We start from the raw sequence: 15,785 nt of genomic DNA on the forward strand, positions 1-15,785 counted from the left end.
CTGCTAAACAAAGAAGATAGCAAACTAACATCGCCATTACGAAAGAGCAAGAACCTTATACTTCGTTATCATGCAGAACTATATGACAGAGCCCTGGGCTCCAAACACAACGACCATGACCGTGCAGCGCTCGTCATCATCGGCGTCGCCTACGATTTCCTCGCCGTTCGTCAGCCCGCGAACGGAGAGCACCAGCCATCTGCCTACACCTCACGCGACCACGATGACGCTTGCCCACCGATACCCCTATTACAACAACCATGACAGTTCCAGTGTAGCCATCCCGTCGTATACGGACGACTTCTCGGCGGGCAGCTACTTTGACTTCTCCTCGCCGACTTCGCACACGCATTCGCAGGCCCGGGCGTCGAGTTTTCCAGCGCACGGCCATTTCCACCACGCGGTGTCCCCGTCGACCCCTTCCATGCTCAACGCGGCCGTTGTGGCGGGAAGTGCATCTGTGCAGCACCGCGAGCCGCTCATGTCGGCCGTGGCGTCAGCAACTGCCGCTGCCGTTGGTGGTGCGCCCGGCCCGACGTATGGTATAGCACACCGGCACGGCGCCTTCGGTAAGTCCTACAGAAAGCTGACTTGTGCTAAATCCTTTCTCATTCATACAACACGAACCCTAGACTTATAGTTCTGTTTGATAAACTATTCAGATCAGCCACATAACCCAGTACACAATATTTGATATGATAATTATGAAGAGTTTAAATGTAAAAACAGATAGATGTCACTTTCAATGCTTTTATAATGATGTCTTCGTGAAATAGAGAAGAACCTTTTGAATAACAATAGACATTTTTGATATATCATTAAAATCATCACATACACTTTGATTACTTTCTTTATTATTCAGAAGCTTTACTCTCTCATTTATCTCAATTCGATATAAAAAGATTCGTCTGTTTTTGCAATTAAACTTTCTCTCCTCGCTCTCTCTCTCTCTCTCTCTCTACACAATCCATCATTCGTCATTACACCTGACCGAATAAATATCTGTGTCATTATGCAAAGGCCACGGGATGTTTTTATTTCTAAGGTGTGAGTGTGTATGTGTGTGCGTGTGGCGGGGGGGGGGGGGGCTGTTCTTTTATCCAAATCACACTTTCATCTCATAGATAATTACCTGTAAAATAGAAACGACTGCACTGTGTCCACATTCTCGAGTGAAGCTTTCGAGGGTATGAGCCGTTTAGGTTCGGATTTTACGCATGAGACTGTAGACCTAGGGCGATGCATTGATCATAAATGTTCATTTGTGGAGATTCTAAAGATCAGAGGAGGATAATTGCCGCAAGATAACTTAATCTGAGACTCTCTTCAGCTTAATATACGTATCAAAGGTCTAAAACAAAGAGCAATTCCAAATTCATCTTTGCTTTCAACCCAACTCGCCATGCTATTTAAAAAGAGGAATTCCACAAAAAATATGTATAAAGTTCAAAAGAAAGAGAAAATCATTCCCTACAGAACTACAGAAAATTACCAAAATCTGAGAAGATAAAATGATATGACATTTTGAAATGGCATTTTTCCCGGAAAACACTTCTTGACCATTTCTTATGAATATTAAAGGAGCATGTTGATAATGCCATACCCTCCATGTTTTTCATATGTGTTAAATATGAAATACGGAAAATATGTAATTTCTAGATAATACAAGTAAAATAATGTTCCCTACCAAGATATATCAGAGTAACATTTTTTCTTTTTTATTTTGGGTGGTTTTGAGGCAAGTTTTATATTCATACAGCTGAATTATGAAATTTTTTGTCATTTCTGTATACGAAATATAACAAGAAATTGTGAGAGCATGAGATTGTAAACTTGCTGATTTCAATATTCATAAGTAATGGTCAAGAAATGTTTTCCGAAAAAAACCTGAAATTTCAAAATGTCATATCTTTCTTATTTCTTATCCAATTTTTGTCAGTTTTGTATCGTTCTATGGGGAATATTTTCCTCTTTTTTATGTTAATCTATTTGGTGGTTTTCATCATTAAGAATAGGGGTGTGTCGGTTGATGGGGGAGAATAGCGAATAACTCCATCCTGAAATTTCTTAGTTCATGCCGGTACGTACAATGGATACACTGTGAGTAATCATACATCTACCACTGATAAATTGAGACCTACAACGAAAGAACACTATGTATAAATAAATGAATATTATAGAAATGAATGCAAATTATCCAAAAAAAAAGGAGAGATTTTTCAGGGCTGTAAGTTAGCGTTGATTGCCCTGTGGTTGTGGACCACTTAAATTTGATTTTGATTCAAACTTCTAAAAGAGGACCTATTTTTTGGACCTACAACATTTAGATTTTTAGAATAATGAGCTCATGAGCCTTGGACAGGTCGCGGTATGTACCAGTGGCGTGCATATAATTATCAATTGCCGAAAGAATCTATAATAGCACCGGCCGTGTTATGTTTCTGGCGAAAAACACATTTTTGAGCTTGATAAGATATAAAAGTGCACCAAAAAGGAAAAAAAAGTTCGTGTATAAGCAATTTTTCGAGTGTTCTAGAAACAGGAGAGATTAATGGTATAGAATATCATTAACAAGATCCTAAAACGTGGCCATTTTTTTAAACACTGGGATAACCTCTGCTATTTTCATATTTCGTGGGACAACCCACTGGCTTGTTTCAACATACTGGGAAAGACGCTCCGTTCCAGTAAATTATCTACTTCGTCTACCCAAGTGTTCTTTCTATTTTTATATCATTGTCTATATTTTCAATCTTTTTATGTGGGAATTTATTGGGGCAAAAACAACAACAACAACAACAAACTAAAGAGTTGATATTTACATTACCAAGACCTTCTTCAAAAAGTTGTTAACACGTGGAACATATTTAGCTAACTTGGGCCCAATAGATACTAACAAGATAATCATTAAAATTCTTTACTTTATCATTATTGTCCTCAGCAACTATATTCTCATATCTTGAGTAAGAAATTTTATTGATTTGAAAGTTATTCAGAACTGTATTATCTTTCATAAATCCTGTGTATCATTTTATTTGAATTTATTTGTGATAAGAAATGAACAATCCGTTCTTGTCTTAATATAATTGTTACCATTTCTTATATTTCTTTCTTATATTTAACATATTTCAGACGAAATGCTTCCGAAGCATTCAATTTACATTTATAGTACAGAACTTTTTTTTTTCTATTTATACAACTTTATAAAGATTTTGTAACCAGTGGACTGCTTCAATCGGGATGGCTGTTCCCCATTTTGCATTATTTTTGTAATTTAGCAATCACTTTTATCTTTATATAGCGGCAAATGAAAACACGCCTTTATTTAATTGTAGCGGATTGAAAAGAAAATTTGAGACAGCTTTAATGCCACTTGTATGCATGACCTCATTACGTAGTTGTAAAAATTGACGACATTACGTCATGTACGTTGACTCACGTTCTCCTATTAATTGTGTGTTTCGTCAGGGAACTTTATCTTCAGATCTACTTTTAATGATGGTGTTGAAAACGGAGAAATGAAGAAATGAAGGTATTGGCCCTGTACCATTGGTACGGTGGAACAAGGAAGATAGTGTAGATTTTTTTTTTCTTTGAAGTAAAATAAACATTACAAATTTTTCATTAATTATTTTTTCATGCACAGAATCTCCACTCCATATTGACATGTTTTTACGATTAATACAGTAAACTCAAAGAAAGAAAAATCAACAACAAACCAACGAACCAACCAACTAACAAATAAACAAACAAACAAGCCAACGAAGTGTTAAAGCTTTGTATGGTGACAAAATCAAAGAGTTTCCCGGTCATTGAAATCAGCTACCAATGGCTACGATATTTTTTCGACTATGATCCAGAGATGTCATCACCTTTTATAAAAGTTTCTGCTGAGCTTAACTTACAGCTTCAAAACATTTCACCTTTTTCAAATTACTTCAAGATAAAGATTTATATCCTTTGCTATCAAAGAATGTCCTGTGGTTCTCAAAGCTTGTCGAGACTTTTAAAAATGGGGAAGGAGGAAAAAGAGAAGGTTCTAAAATCGTTACCTTTATAATAATTCCATAGTATTTCAATGAAAGTTTGAAACAAGTGGAAGAAACACAAATGTCTTAAGATTTTTATGCGATAGCATACACGCAGTGTTTGGAAGCTGAAAACAAGAGATTTATACAAGCTTAAGTGATTCTAATTTAAGTAAAAACTGCTGGACATAATATATTATGCTTTTCTCTGTGTTATTCTTGTTATAAAGGTTAAATATGTTTGTGAGGCGATTGTTCGTTAACTACTCTTTGGAAGATCAAGATACCATAGTTTTTGGTGTTAATTTTAGTTTTTCATAATGTATTTTTCATTATCATGCATGTATTTGGTATGAAGCAGCATGTGAATTGTGAAAATAAAGTTGGAAAAATATATGTGATCAATACAATATCCATTTATTGTATAATATTCCACATTAACTTTATATTCTAGTTGATATGAAGTGAGACGTACAGCACAAAATAGTGAATTTGAGATGGAAGTAAGCAAATATGTTATAAGCAAATACGAATGATATGTAATAATGAGGAACATAATAAAAAGCAGAAGCTTGTAGAATATATGTAAGCTCCAAGTGATGATTTTCAGAGTTTACTACAAATGATTTTAAGACGTCTATGCTTCTTCCACTTTAATATGATTCTTTCCTTTTCAGATGTAATCAGTTGCAATTGTATAAGTTGCAATTGTATAACAAGGAAGACCTTTCTTAATACCAAAAGATGGATTTAGGGTTATGTTGAAACACATTTCCAATATCTTTTTTTTTGACGTCGTCTATTTTTCGTCAGTAATTTGAGCCTTGAATTCCTGTCTACGCATGAAGCAGATATTGTGTTACACTTACATCACATCAAAAGTTGATCATGTGACACACGTGCTGATATTAAGACGTGCAAGTTTTTATTTTGCGTAATCCTTGTATGTGCAATACAACAGAATAGTGGCTGAAAGTCTTCACGTCTGAAAGTAAAGTTTCACAGAGCCAGACGCTGATACCACGTGACAAGGCTGATACTCTTCCGAGAAATGGCGTGGACCCAATTTTCAGTCGTGAAATGAAGAATTCATTCAGTTAACATAAAATACTTCCTCAAAAAATTGATATGATAACGGCAGTCTCCTGTGTAATGAAACTTTCATGTGTGGCAATGACCCGGTGGAATGTACCAGAGGGATTTAGTGCTTACCCTCATATCGACATGCATGACGTTATCCCTTGTCGTAGCACAATGCGTTCTTGCTCATTGATATCATTAATGACGCCATTCTTTGCTTGAGACGGCGTGTGTGTGAGTGGCATTAGGTAGGAAAACTAAATCTTTCTTTTATGGACAATAAAACGGACGTCAAATCGGAAGGAATGCGTGGTCCAAGTTTCTACATCTAAAGAATAATGCTCGAAAACAAGAAAAAGAAGAGAGAAAAAAAGGAGAAATGCTGAAGAAGAAGAAAAAAAAATAGGAACACGAGAAGAGAAAGAGAAAAAGAAGAACAGGGATTTGATGATGATAATGATGATGACTGAAATGAAGCTGTATATTTGTCATGTTAATGTAATCGGTATTTGTCATTGTTGAAATAATGTGATGCATTATGATTTACCTGTCGGGCTACTACTTTGGATGTTTGTTTCAATAAACCATAATCCAATCCAATCCATTCCAATCCAATCAAATCCAATCCAATCTAATCTAATCCAATCCAATCCAATCTAATCCAATCCAATCCAATCCAATCCAATCCAATCCCATCCAATCCAATCAAGAAACTGAGAAAAAAAATAGATTACTGTTGAATTTCAAGGCTTCTTGGGTGCTCTCCGTTAAAGGGGATGGCTAGTAACTGATCAGTGGGAATCAGTGGGAATGCTGGAGGATGATTGTTCCAATCCTTGTGGGGTTCATTTAAGAGTACATTATATATCTATTCTTGTGTGAAAATTATTTGCCTCAGAATGGTCTCATATTCAAGTAATTTGCAGTTTAATGTTTCCAGGTAAGCGTCCCTGGTCAGTGACGGGGCATTAATCTTTACATTACTTAAATATGAGACCATTCTGAAGCAAATAATTTTCACACAACAGTAGATATATAATGTACTCTTAAATGAATCCCACAAGGATTGGAACAATCATCCCTCAGCATTCTCTTTGATTCCCACTGATCGGTTACTAGCCATCCCCTTTAAGTGTATTTCAGATTGACCTACCAGACTTTATTCAATTTGCTGTCAGAATGATTTTCATCTCGCAGTATATTTGTGTCATGCCCTGTACATACCCAACGAAATACTGGTGATTATTTTCATTTCTATTTTTTTTTTTTGTTGGCTGGTATTCACTTTTAAATGGATGCGTCGTTTTGCATATTTTGTGAGTCGCAGACATCTAACATTAAACTGATTGATGAAGTGTAAACACTACGGGGAGTAAATTGAAATTGTATATGATTTTTCTAGGACTGACAATCGAATTGTAGGCCCAAGAACATACTTTGCAGTTCATGTAACCATCAGATGTGAAAGCTGATCAGTATGAACCTCTTCGATATTTAATTCATCAAGTTTTTCCACAAATTACATTGGTAGTAAACATAATCTAGTCAAACAGTAGTAACCAAAAATAAATATCATATGTATTCAGAACTTTACACTGTGAACTTTACCTAAAGATTAAGTTCCTGGATGCATTCAAATCAGTCAATAGAATATGTCAAATTCTGAATGGGAGTTGAAGTAATGAATTGGATTGAATTAAAGATTTAGACTGAATAAACAAACAAAAACCCATGAAATAAAAAGAAATTACCCGATCCCCTCGAAAGCACGGTTCAGGCTTCATTAGAATCAACCAACGCCTAATCATGGTAACAATACACTTCCCCTTCACTTCCCCTGCATCACAGAGTAATACATGTTTCTGAAAAAAAAAATGCATTCAACTTTCTACATCTTGCTAATTTGTTCTTACAATGCATCATGCTGATTCAAGGTCTCGGACAATAATGACATTCTCTCTATTTACTAAAAGCTGTGTCACTCAAGCATGTATTAATGTCTTGTTTTTAGCTTCCAGACACTGCAGGTATGCTATCCCACAAGCATCTCAACACATACGAGTTTCTTCCACTTGTTTCAAATTCTTAGTAAAACACTGTCGAATAAAGGAAAAATTCTAAAATCTTACGTTTCTCCTCCCTTCCTCCTTAAGTCTCGATAATCTATCGGAGTGTGTACAGAGACAAAATCAATCTAGGAAAAGCAAAACGTAAAAAAAAAAAAAAAAAAATGGGCCAGACACCCTGAATAAGTAGATGTTTTCATTTCCAGCGTAAAAGAATACGAACGTCATAACCAAATGTTATAACGTTTACAGGAGTACACGAGCCATAAAAGTAAAATAAAGAAAAAAAAAAGAATGATAAAACAAATAACCTGAAACATAAAGTCGCACCGATAAATCACTGCTCAACGATGAAAAAATGCTGGCTTTTATTCTCTATGACCATCATAATGCTTTGTAATTAGATCGTAATTTGTCGCAATTACACAAAACCTGTCTGTAGATTGGCAGTAATAAATCCAGATTTATCTATTTAGTGTGTTCCCCCTTAATTTTATAGCCTGCGGCACTTAAACGTGGTATTGATGTACTAAAGGATATCAGCTAATAAGCTCCTATAGTTTTATGAACGCGCCCGTTTACATGAACAGGTGTGTCTTGAATACGGTATATTAACTTTGACACACCGCTACTACACTATTTGACGTTAATGGTCGTAATTCCTCATTAGATCCATATCACTTAACACTCATTGCTCTGCACATCGGTTTATGAAGTGTATAACATTTTTATAGTTACCTTTTCTAGCCTCCCACCGTAGACTCCGTGCTCTTGACAATGCCATAAAACGTATAGAGTATCTTGGGTGTAGTTTTTTTTTTTTCCCCGCGAAGCTTTGCATTGCATGTACTATGCACCTACTGGAGGAGAATGCAATTGCTATAAGGACGCTCATTTTAATGAAAGCTGATACTCCAGGGCCATCATGTTACAGACGTTAAGTTTTATCAGTAATTGTGATATTGTGTGTCGGCATTTGGCGTCCTGATAACAAGCACATCGCCAACCTGCAAGCCCGCTTCTTTCACTACACGGGTATCGAGTCTCGTATTATATCTGGATACCTGATACGCCCTACCGAGGTCTGAGTACAGGATGAACGAGCAGCATTTTTTTTTTTAAAGACGTTAACCCCCTACCCCCACCCCTGAAAAAACAAAAACAAAACACGACGAAGCAAAACAAAACACGAACAGTAATATAACTTTGGTGTAGTAGTTTCTCACCGTGTAAGGCGCACTTTTCGAAAGTATACATTTTGAGGTGAGGGTCACCAAACGTATAGCATTGAGAGAGTGCGAATGGAGTGCACTCATATAAAGTATAATAAAGTTGAAAGTCTCGCTGATACGAGCTGGGATGGCCTTGGCAATTTTATAGCTTTAATTCATTTTGTGTCACCTGCCTAGCTCGCTTATCTGAAATCAGAATATAAAAAACACTTTCGCAAAGGTTTGGCGTGTGATCTAAACAGAAAAGCCGTTGAAATTGACTGTCATGTAGTGTTTGTTTGTATATCAATCCATTCACTGCTGTTTGTGACGTGTTTGTGTTTGTTTTGTTTCCTTATTCGCACAGGAAAGTTCTGAAGTCTCTTCATTATAGAAGACTGCCATTCTGCAAAGGCGATTTTTTTTTTAAGGACTGCAGTGGACTACCGTAATAACGAAGTCCTCTGGGCCGGCAATTTTCTATGTATCGAAATTTCGCTTTAACCGAACGATTATACAATAAAAAAGAAAGCATAATGCTGTGGTCTGAATCTTTATTTCGTTGTAACCTGAATTTCGTTATAACGGTGATTGTTATAACGGGAGGGCACTGTATTTCATATTTGGGGCAATATCGTTTCATATAAGGATTTGAAACCTCAGAACTTTGTTGTGGAGTTTTGTTACGTGATAATTATGCCGGTCACATAATGTGACGTTCACGTATACGTATCAGCTTGCTTTGGCTATTTCTAAATATCATGGGGTATAAGCAGTGAAATCACACAGCAAATGTACGTGAGCAATCGTTCGCACGAAGAGCTAGGAACGAATGAGCGAACGAAAAAAATGCTTTCTCTTTATTTAACAAGAATAAATGACGCATAATAAACAAACTGTTTTAGACAGTTGTGCACTGTATTCAACAAAGCGTTTGTAGAGGTAAAGAAAGTCTTATATGTTTAAATACGAAATGACCAGAGAGATTACACGCAATGGGTGTGTCCATTTACCTAATATACAACAATTAGATAAACTAACGCAGACCCATTGATGTAATGATCATATAGCCATTATAATAATACATTTACAAATACATACATAATGAGGTTTCGACAGTTGCATGATGTATGATATATGGGTTTTTATGTGCTTGGAGATAAATCAGCTAAGTTCATTTTTTTTTTCTAATTTTGTCAATCAAAGAACTCAACGTCATTACAAATTTCCGAGTTGCCCCACTTTCTTGCCAGGGTTAGGGACAATCGCTCAACAATAACAACTTGAAGGGCAGGGCGTGTGAACGGAAAAGGCTCCTGAGAGCAATATGACTGCAGATATACTCACAATCAGCTCTTCCGTGTATATCACGTTTTCGTTATTGTGTTGCACTTACGGGTCCTTCCAACGATTCTGGTGTAATTAACACATGTCTTGAGGTAAATTTGTTTGTTTGTTTGTTTGTTTTCAAATAACGTTTTTCGTGACAAAAAAAAAAATATCCAGCAGAAATTGAAAGCAAAAATACACGAAATGATCGAGAGCGCGTTTTATATTTCTTAAAAACTACATAAACAAGCACTGTTTCCGACAGTAATAGCCTTGTCCCCCTCTCTCTGCGATTGGTCGATATCAGAGCTCATTTGCATATCATATCGATGATAGACTTTAGAGCAGCCGATTATTCTTTTCTTCAGCTCTCCTAATCATCTGACTGCTTCTGGAAAGCGAGTTGTCATGACTCTGAGGACTAATTGTTCTCGAATAGCCCATGTTGTTGTTGTACACGAACATGCATACGGAATGCTAACAAGAAAGCGACATGTATAGCCGCAATCTACAGCAGCTAAAACATTAAAACCACGGGAAGCAGTATAGAGGGATGAATGGGAATCATTAAACATTATCGTAACGAGTTTAAACACCACTGAAAGGGGAAAAACCTTTTCGAAGCATGTTCAGTGCTGTTTTTAAACTGCATCCACAATACGCGACCATTTGTACTCCATGTACTATTCTTCCCTTTGCTCTGTATACATTGAAATCCTAAGATGATGCGCCTACCAGCAATTTTTAACTCAGATCAGAATTTTGTTCTTTTCTATTTTTGTTTTGCTTTGGTTTTTGCTTTTGTTTCTTTTTATACTGCACAACAGGTCTTTGCAGAGCGTTTGTTTGGTACCTGCAAAGTTTCCTATCCCCTCTGTTATATGCATCAGTGTTGGTTTGTAGATTAGGAGAAAGTCAAACAATAAAATACATCTTTCCATTCCACAGTAAGAAGTGATGTAAGGCACCTGTCCTCACTCGTACCAGTCGAACGTTTAAATTTTCCGTTCTCATACGGCAAAAACATCCAGGAAAAACCCCTACTTTGAATACGACTTAACCTTTTGTGTGCAATGAGTGCTGATTGCTTAGAAAAATGCACAGCGTTGTATATAATAAATTATAAGGGATTAATTCACATATTAAGTTAGAGGGTTAAACTGATGTGACTTGAACATGCACTGCATATTATGTTCGCATTTGTTACAGGAATGATGATATATCAAGATCTTGACCAAATGGCGTATCTTATACTATAATAAATGTTTTATTAACCATTCCATTTACACAAACTGAAGTATGATAGATATTCGGAAGGAAAGTAACGGATATAATAGGAAACAATTCCATAAAACATTATATTTTGTAATTGTTGCAGTAAAGGGATTAGTTACCAAAGTAATTCGTTCTGGGCAACTGGATTTCGTGGAAACTATCGAGTGGGACCCAAATCTTCCGCTGAATTTTCTAAAGAAAGAATATCAATGCTTGGGTTTGCGACGTAAATGAAAGCCAAAACAGCTACTTGTTGGATACCTCTTAACCATTAATGTGTGCCAATGTGTCAAAAGCGTACAAATTGAACACACAAACTTATGGACAGGTTATAAATGTAGCACACAAATTGTTAAATGACGTTCTCGATCTCCAAGGCGGTCCACAGAAAGCCAGTCCAACAGGATGATGATACATCTCATAAGAAGATGAAGATAGCTATCAAACACTGCCGACAATACATGCGTCGCAGCAATGTATTTAATATTATGTAGCTTTAGATTTGCGACGCGGAGCTTTAGACAACGACTGTGCTGACCGTTCTCCTCATAGATCACTCCCCGCGTCATGTTGCAAAGCAGATTTGAATGACGCGGAGACGCTGCCTATAGTCAAACAAAGTAAAATGCCGCCCCATACTTCATGATCACTGCATCAAGTATAGGCGTGACTCGCTGCGTCGTAAATTGAGCGGACGCAAACATGGCCTAGAATGCGTAGTAAAAACTCAGTCGACGAGAGATCGATTTTAATAAGCAATTTTGCACATGTGAGAACGGTTTTTCTTTTCCGGGAATTCGTCCTTATAATGGACAGCCATAAAAAAAATGAGAATCACCCTATGCTAAGTAACTAAATCACCAATCAAGCAAGGTACTACACGAAGTACTCAAGGTATTGTGAGCTGTAGCCAACCCCGAAATTGCCTTGTGAAGATTTCAGTTTTCAGCGCATATTAGTAAAGTTAATCAACTTTTCCTTATGACAAAAAAAAAAAAAACACGCTAACGTCAAAGTTATTGCTTACGTTTAATGGACAAGAAACTATGTGACCTTGCATCACAAAACAAACAAAAAGTCACACCCCTTGATTTTACGTGAGGACTCAAAACATGTGAAATGGGTCAACTAAATTAATCTTGAGTTTTTCATATTTTCTTAAAGAGCTATCTTTATTTTACATTATTCTTAAGTTTTGGACCATAACACGAATGGGAAAGTGTGTTTTCAGCAGTTTTTCTACAACCCCTTCTTTGGGGAGAGTAGAAGGATCAGGTTTGTATTAGACTGTAGAGCCCCCCTTCATTTCTTGAAATCCTTTACACACTCTTCACTTTCAAGTCTAATAACTTTTGATAAGATAATGCTTCGAAGTACTTCTGTGAAAATTAGCCTTAGTCATGGACATAATGTGTTAATAGTACATTCTCAATTTCAGCTTAATCTGATAATTTCTTCATTGTTGTTGCTCCGGTGGTTGACATCCTGTGTTTTGTCCCTTTCATCGCACAGCTAGCACGGATATTTGAAAGATTTTAAAAGCGCTTGAATAGACCCTGTACTTCGGAGCCTCTTTTCTCAGTTCACACTTTTCCAGAGTGTGTGCTTTCTTTCCAGTATTTAGGTAGGTTAGGGGAGTCCATTTGAATTGCGTTATACATAATTTTAAAGCTCAGAGTCTGCTTCGGAATCTGCCCTTAACTAAAAAAAAAAATCCACGTCTGGCGACTTTTTGTTCGTTTTGTGTTGCAGGGTCACATATGACAATAACATTAATGATACCTTCACTTCGCTCTTGACAAGAATCCAAAAGAAAAGTCACATTAATTTGGCGTCTTATCGCGAGACGAGCAGACAATGTTATTGAAAAGTATGCGAATGTGCGTTATTTATAATATTTTCAATGTCAATGATTTCTAAGAACCTGTGTAAATGTATACATTGAAGAACAACAACATACAGGAATATCCACCAATAGAGATACCCCCCCCCAAAAAAAAAAAAAAGAAGAAAGAAACAACCAAACAAACAAAAAACAAAACAAAACCAAAACTGGAAAAAAAAAAGAAACAAACCTTGAGCTGGAAAGTATAATACACCTCAACTGAGAGTGCGTTCTAACTGCGAGCAATTTAAAAAGCCAAAATCACCACCACAAGGGTTTATTGTGCCTGAGTGGAATGAAGCCGTATGCTCAGAATCGCTGGATATTCATTATCTTTATTTTTTGGGTCAACTGTTGCCCTTTTCATATGTTTATCCTTTGATTTTCCCTCTTCAAGAGTGCAGATGGCATTTTTTTTTTTGCGCTGCATGCTAATCATAAATTGATGTGGACATCGTTGTATGAACGGAGCATGACAAAAGAGATTTTCGATACTACGCCATAACTGAAGAGGAGTATATTATGAGAATAGACGAGGAAAAAAATCATACCATTGCAAAGAGGCAAATAGTGCTGGTAGTTACTATGTAATGATAATATAACCAGTCCACTCGGAGAAAGAGAGGGAGAGAAAGAGAGAGAAAGAAAAAAAAATCCACCAACACACCATTAAAGGGGATGGCTAGTATCAGTGGGAATCAGTTTGAATGCTAGTGGGGATGATTATTCCAATTAATCCTTGTGGGATTCATTAAAGGTACATTATAATTGTTGTGTGAAAATTATTTGCTTCAGAATGGTCTCATATTCAAGTAATGTGCAGTTTAATGTTTCCAGGTTAGCATGCCTGTACAGTATCGGGGCGATGTTAACAGGCCGTTGACGATCGCTCCGACACTGTACAGGCATGCTAACCTGGAAACATTAAACTACATATTACTTGAACATGAGACCATTCTGAAGCAAATAATTTTCACAGAACAATAGGTATAATGTACTCTTAAATGAATCCCACAAGGATTGGAACAATCACCCCCAGCATTCCCACTGATTCCCACTAATCAGGTACTAGCCATCCCCTTTAAGGTGAAATCTTCGTTATGGAGAACATAACGAAAGAAACCTAACACACTCAAGGTAATATTGAACGCATGTAGAAACGTGTACGTGTGTAACATTACGAAACAAATATCAAGATATTGATTTGATTTAAATCTCTCGTATATCATATTACCAATGTATATAAGGCGTAAGAAACAACATAGGGATTGTAGTGCACTGGACTGAATGACGATCCGGGGGATATGTGCTGCATTCACTCACAATGAACATCGTTCGCTCGTACGATTCACATGGAGTCTTCAGCATCTGCTTGCCTCAATAGTGCTACACAGTACATCAGTCCACACATTAAGAACGAGTAAATGCACGAGTAGTATAATTATGATAGTATTCACAGTGGAGAACTGAGGACTACTATAGACCAGACAGAACAATAATACACTCCTGAAAACATAAAATACGAATATTATGGTTACATCCAGTGACAGCATGCTCTATTCTTTCCAAGGAGTCCATTTGGGCCCACTCAACCGGGAAAAGAGGGGTATAGCCGTCTCGTAGTTTTTCCATTAAAACAAAATCTTCTGATCCCCTTGTAGTCCCATCACACACGGAATAAGTCTCTAGCAATCATTTTCAGTCCAGCTATCATTCTCAGTCCAACAATGATTACTACAACGAATAAACCAAAGTGCTTTGCATAATTATCGATCTATATCTCTCGTCACAGCCTCATCGAATCATGGGAGTGGCTGGGTCCCGCCCTCATCGTCCAGTTCGGTCAGGCGCACCAAGCGGCGGCCGTACTCGAAGCTGCAGATCATCGAGCTGGAGAAGGCGTTCCAGGAGAACATGTACCTGACGAGGGACAGACGGACCAGAATCGCCGAGGCCCTACATCTTTCCGAGAGACAGGTCAGTGAACCCTATGGACCAATCTGACCTTGCAGAGCACCCGCCATTAACTGATTAAGCTGTGCTGTCCCAGTTGCGCGCGAGTACTAGTATGCTGAACACATGATACATAATAACTGCGTCCGGAGCGAGCGCGGTCGCCATATATTTACTATGCCTTTGCCAGTTGCAATAAAGATTTTAAGATGTCTTAACATACTTAAAGCTGTCTGTCCCATGGTGCTTGCTTACACACATTCATTCACCTGTCTTATCTGTCATTTCGCTAGGTCAAGATTTGGTTCCAGAATCGGCGGATGAAACTGAAGAAGATGACCGAGCGGGAGAGATCGGACCAGGAACAGCTTGAGCGAGAAAAACAGGCCCTTGGCTCCAAGTACTACCTGGCGGGAACCGATCACATGTAACTCTTTGCATCGTCTTGAGTTGTTTTCTTTTAGAGGGGCATTACATTAATGTGATACAGACAATACTCACAAAGACTCTATTAAAACAAATTATGTGCCTTACAGCCAATAAGCTACTATCGTAGTAAAAGTTGGAGACAACACTGTTATGTCCAGGAAAGCAAAATGTCCATATCTCCAATGACTACTGCCACAATGGTTTGTTTATTAAAGTACCTTACCAGACTGTTTTGGAGTGACGCTTTTGATTCTGTTTTTTTTTTTTTCTGCTCGAAAGTCATGATTAGCGTTCAATGGCGGAGGTCTAACAAGCATACATCGGATTCTGTTTGTCACTAGTGATACAACAGGCAGGGACACAAAGAAGTCGCTTCGTGGTTGCTTGCTTACAAGCTATACCATATATTAATTATACTTACGTATTGAGCAAGTACATTGTAATGCGCAGTCCATATTCCAACATACTGTAAAAATGCCTTATATCTATCTCCTCTGGAAGGCGAACATTCGGGTTCGTTGCACTTATT

General features: G+C 37.3%; 1 protein-coding gene across 1 annotated transcript; it reads left to right on the forward strand.

The window, feature by feature from the left end:
* Window positions 1–70: 70 nt before the first annotated feature.
* On the forward strand, window positions 71–15,258 carry LOC139731634 (uncharacterized). Its single transcript, XM_071642525.1, has 3 exons — window positions 71–569; window positions 14,667–14,851; window positions 15,121–15,258. The coding sequence occupies exons 1-3, from the start codon at window positions 71–73 to the stop codon at window positions 15,256–15,258; spliced, it is 822 nt and encodes a 273-aa protein (XP_071498626.1).
* The last annotated feature ends 527 nt before the right edge of the window (window positions 15,259–15,785 follow it).

This window comes from Diadema antillarum, unplaced genomic scaffold, assembly GCF_040938485.1.
Source record: "Diadema antillarum isolate AM-2024a unplaced genomic scaffold, OU_Dant_1.0 seq00000382_RagTag, whole genome shotgun sequence".
Classification (NCBI taxonomy): Eukaryota; Metazoa; Echinodermata; class Echinoidea; order Diadematoida; family Diadematidae; genus Diadema; species Diadema antillarum.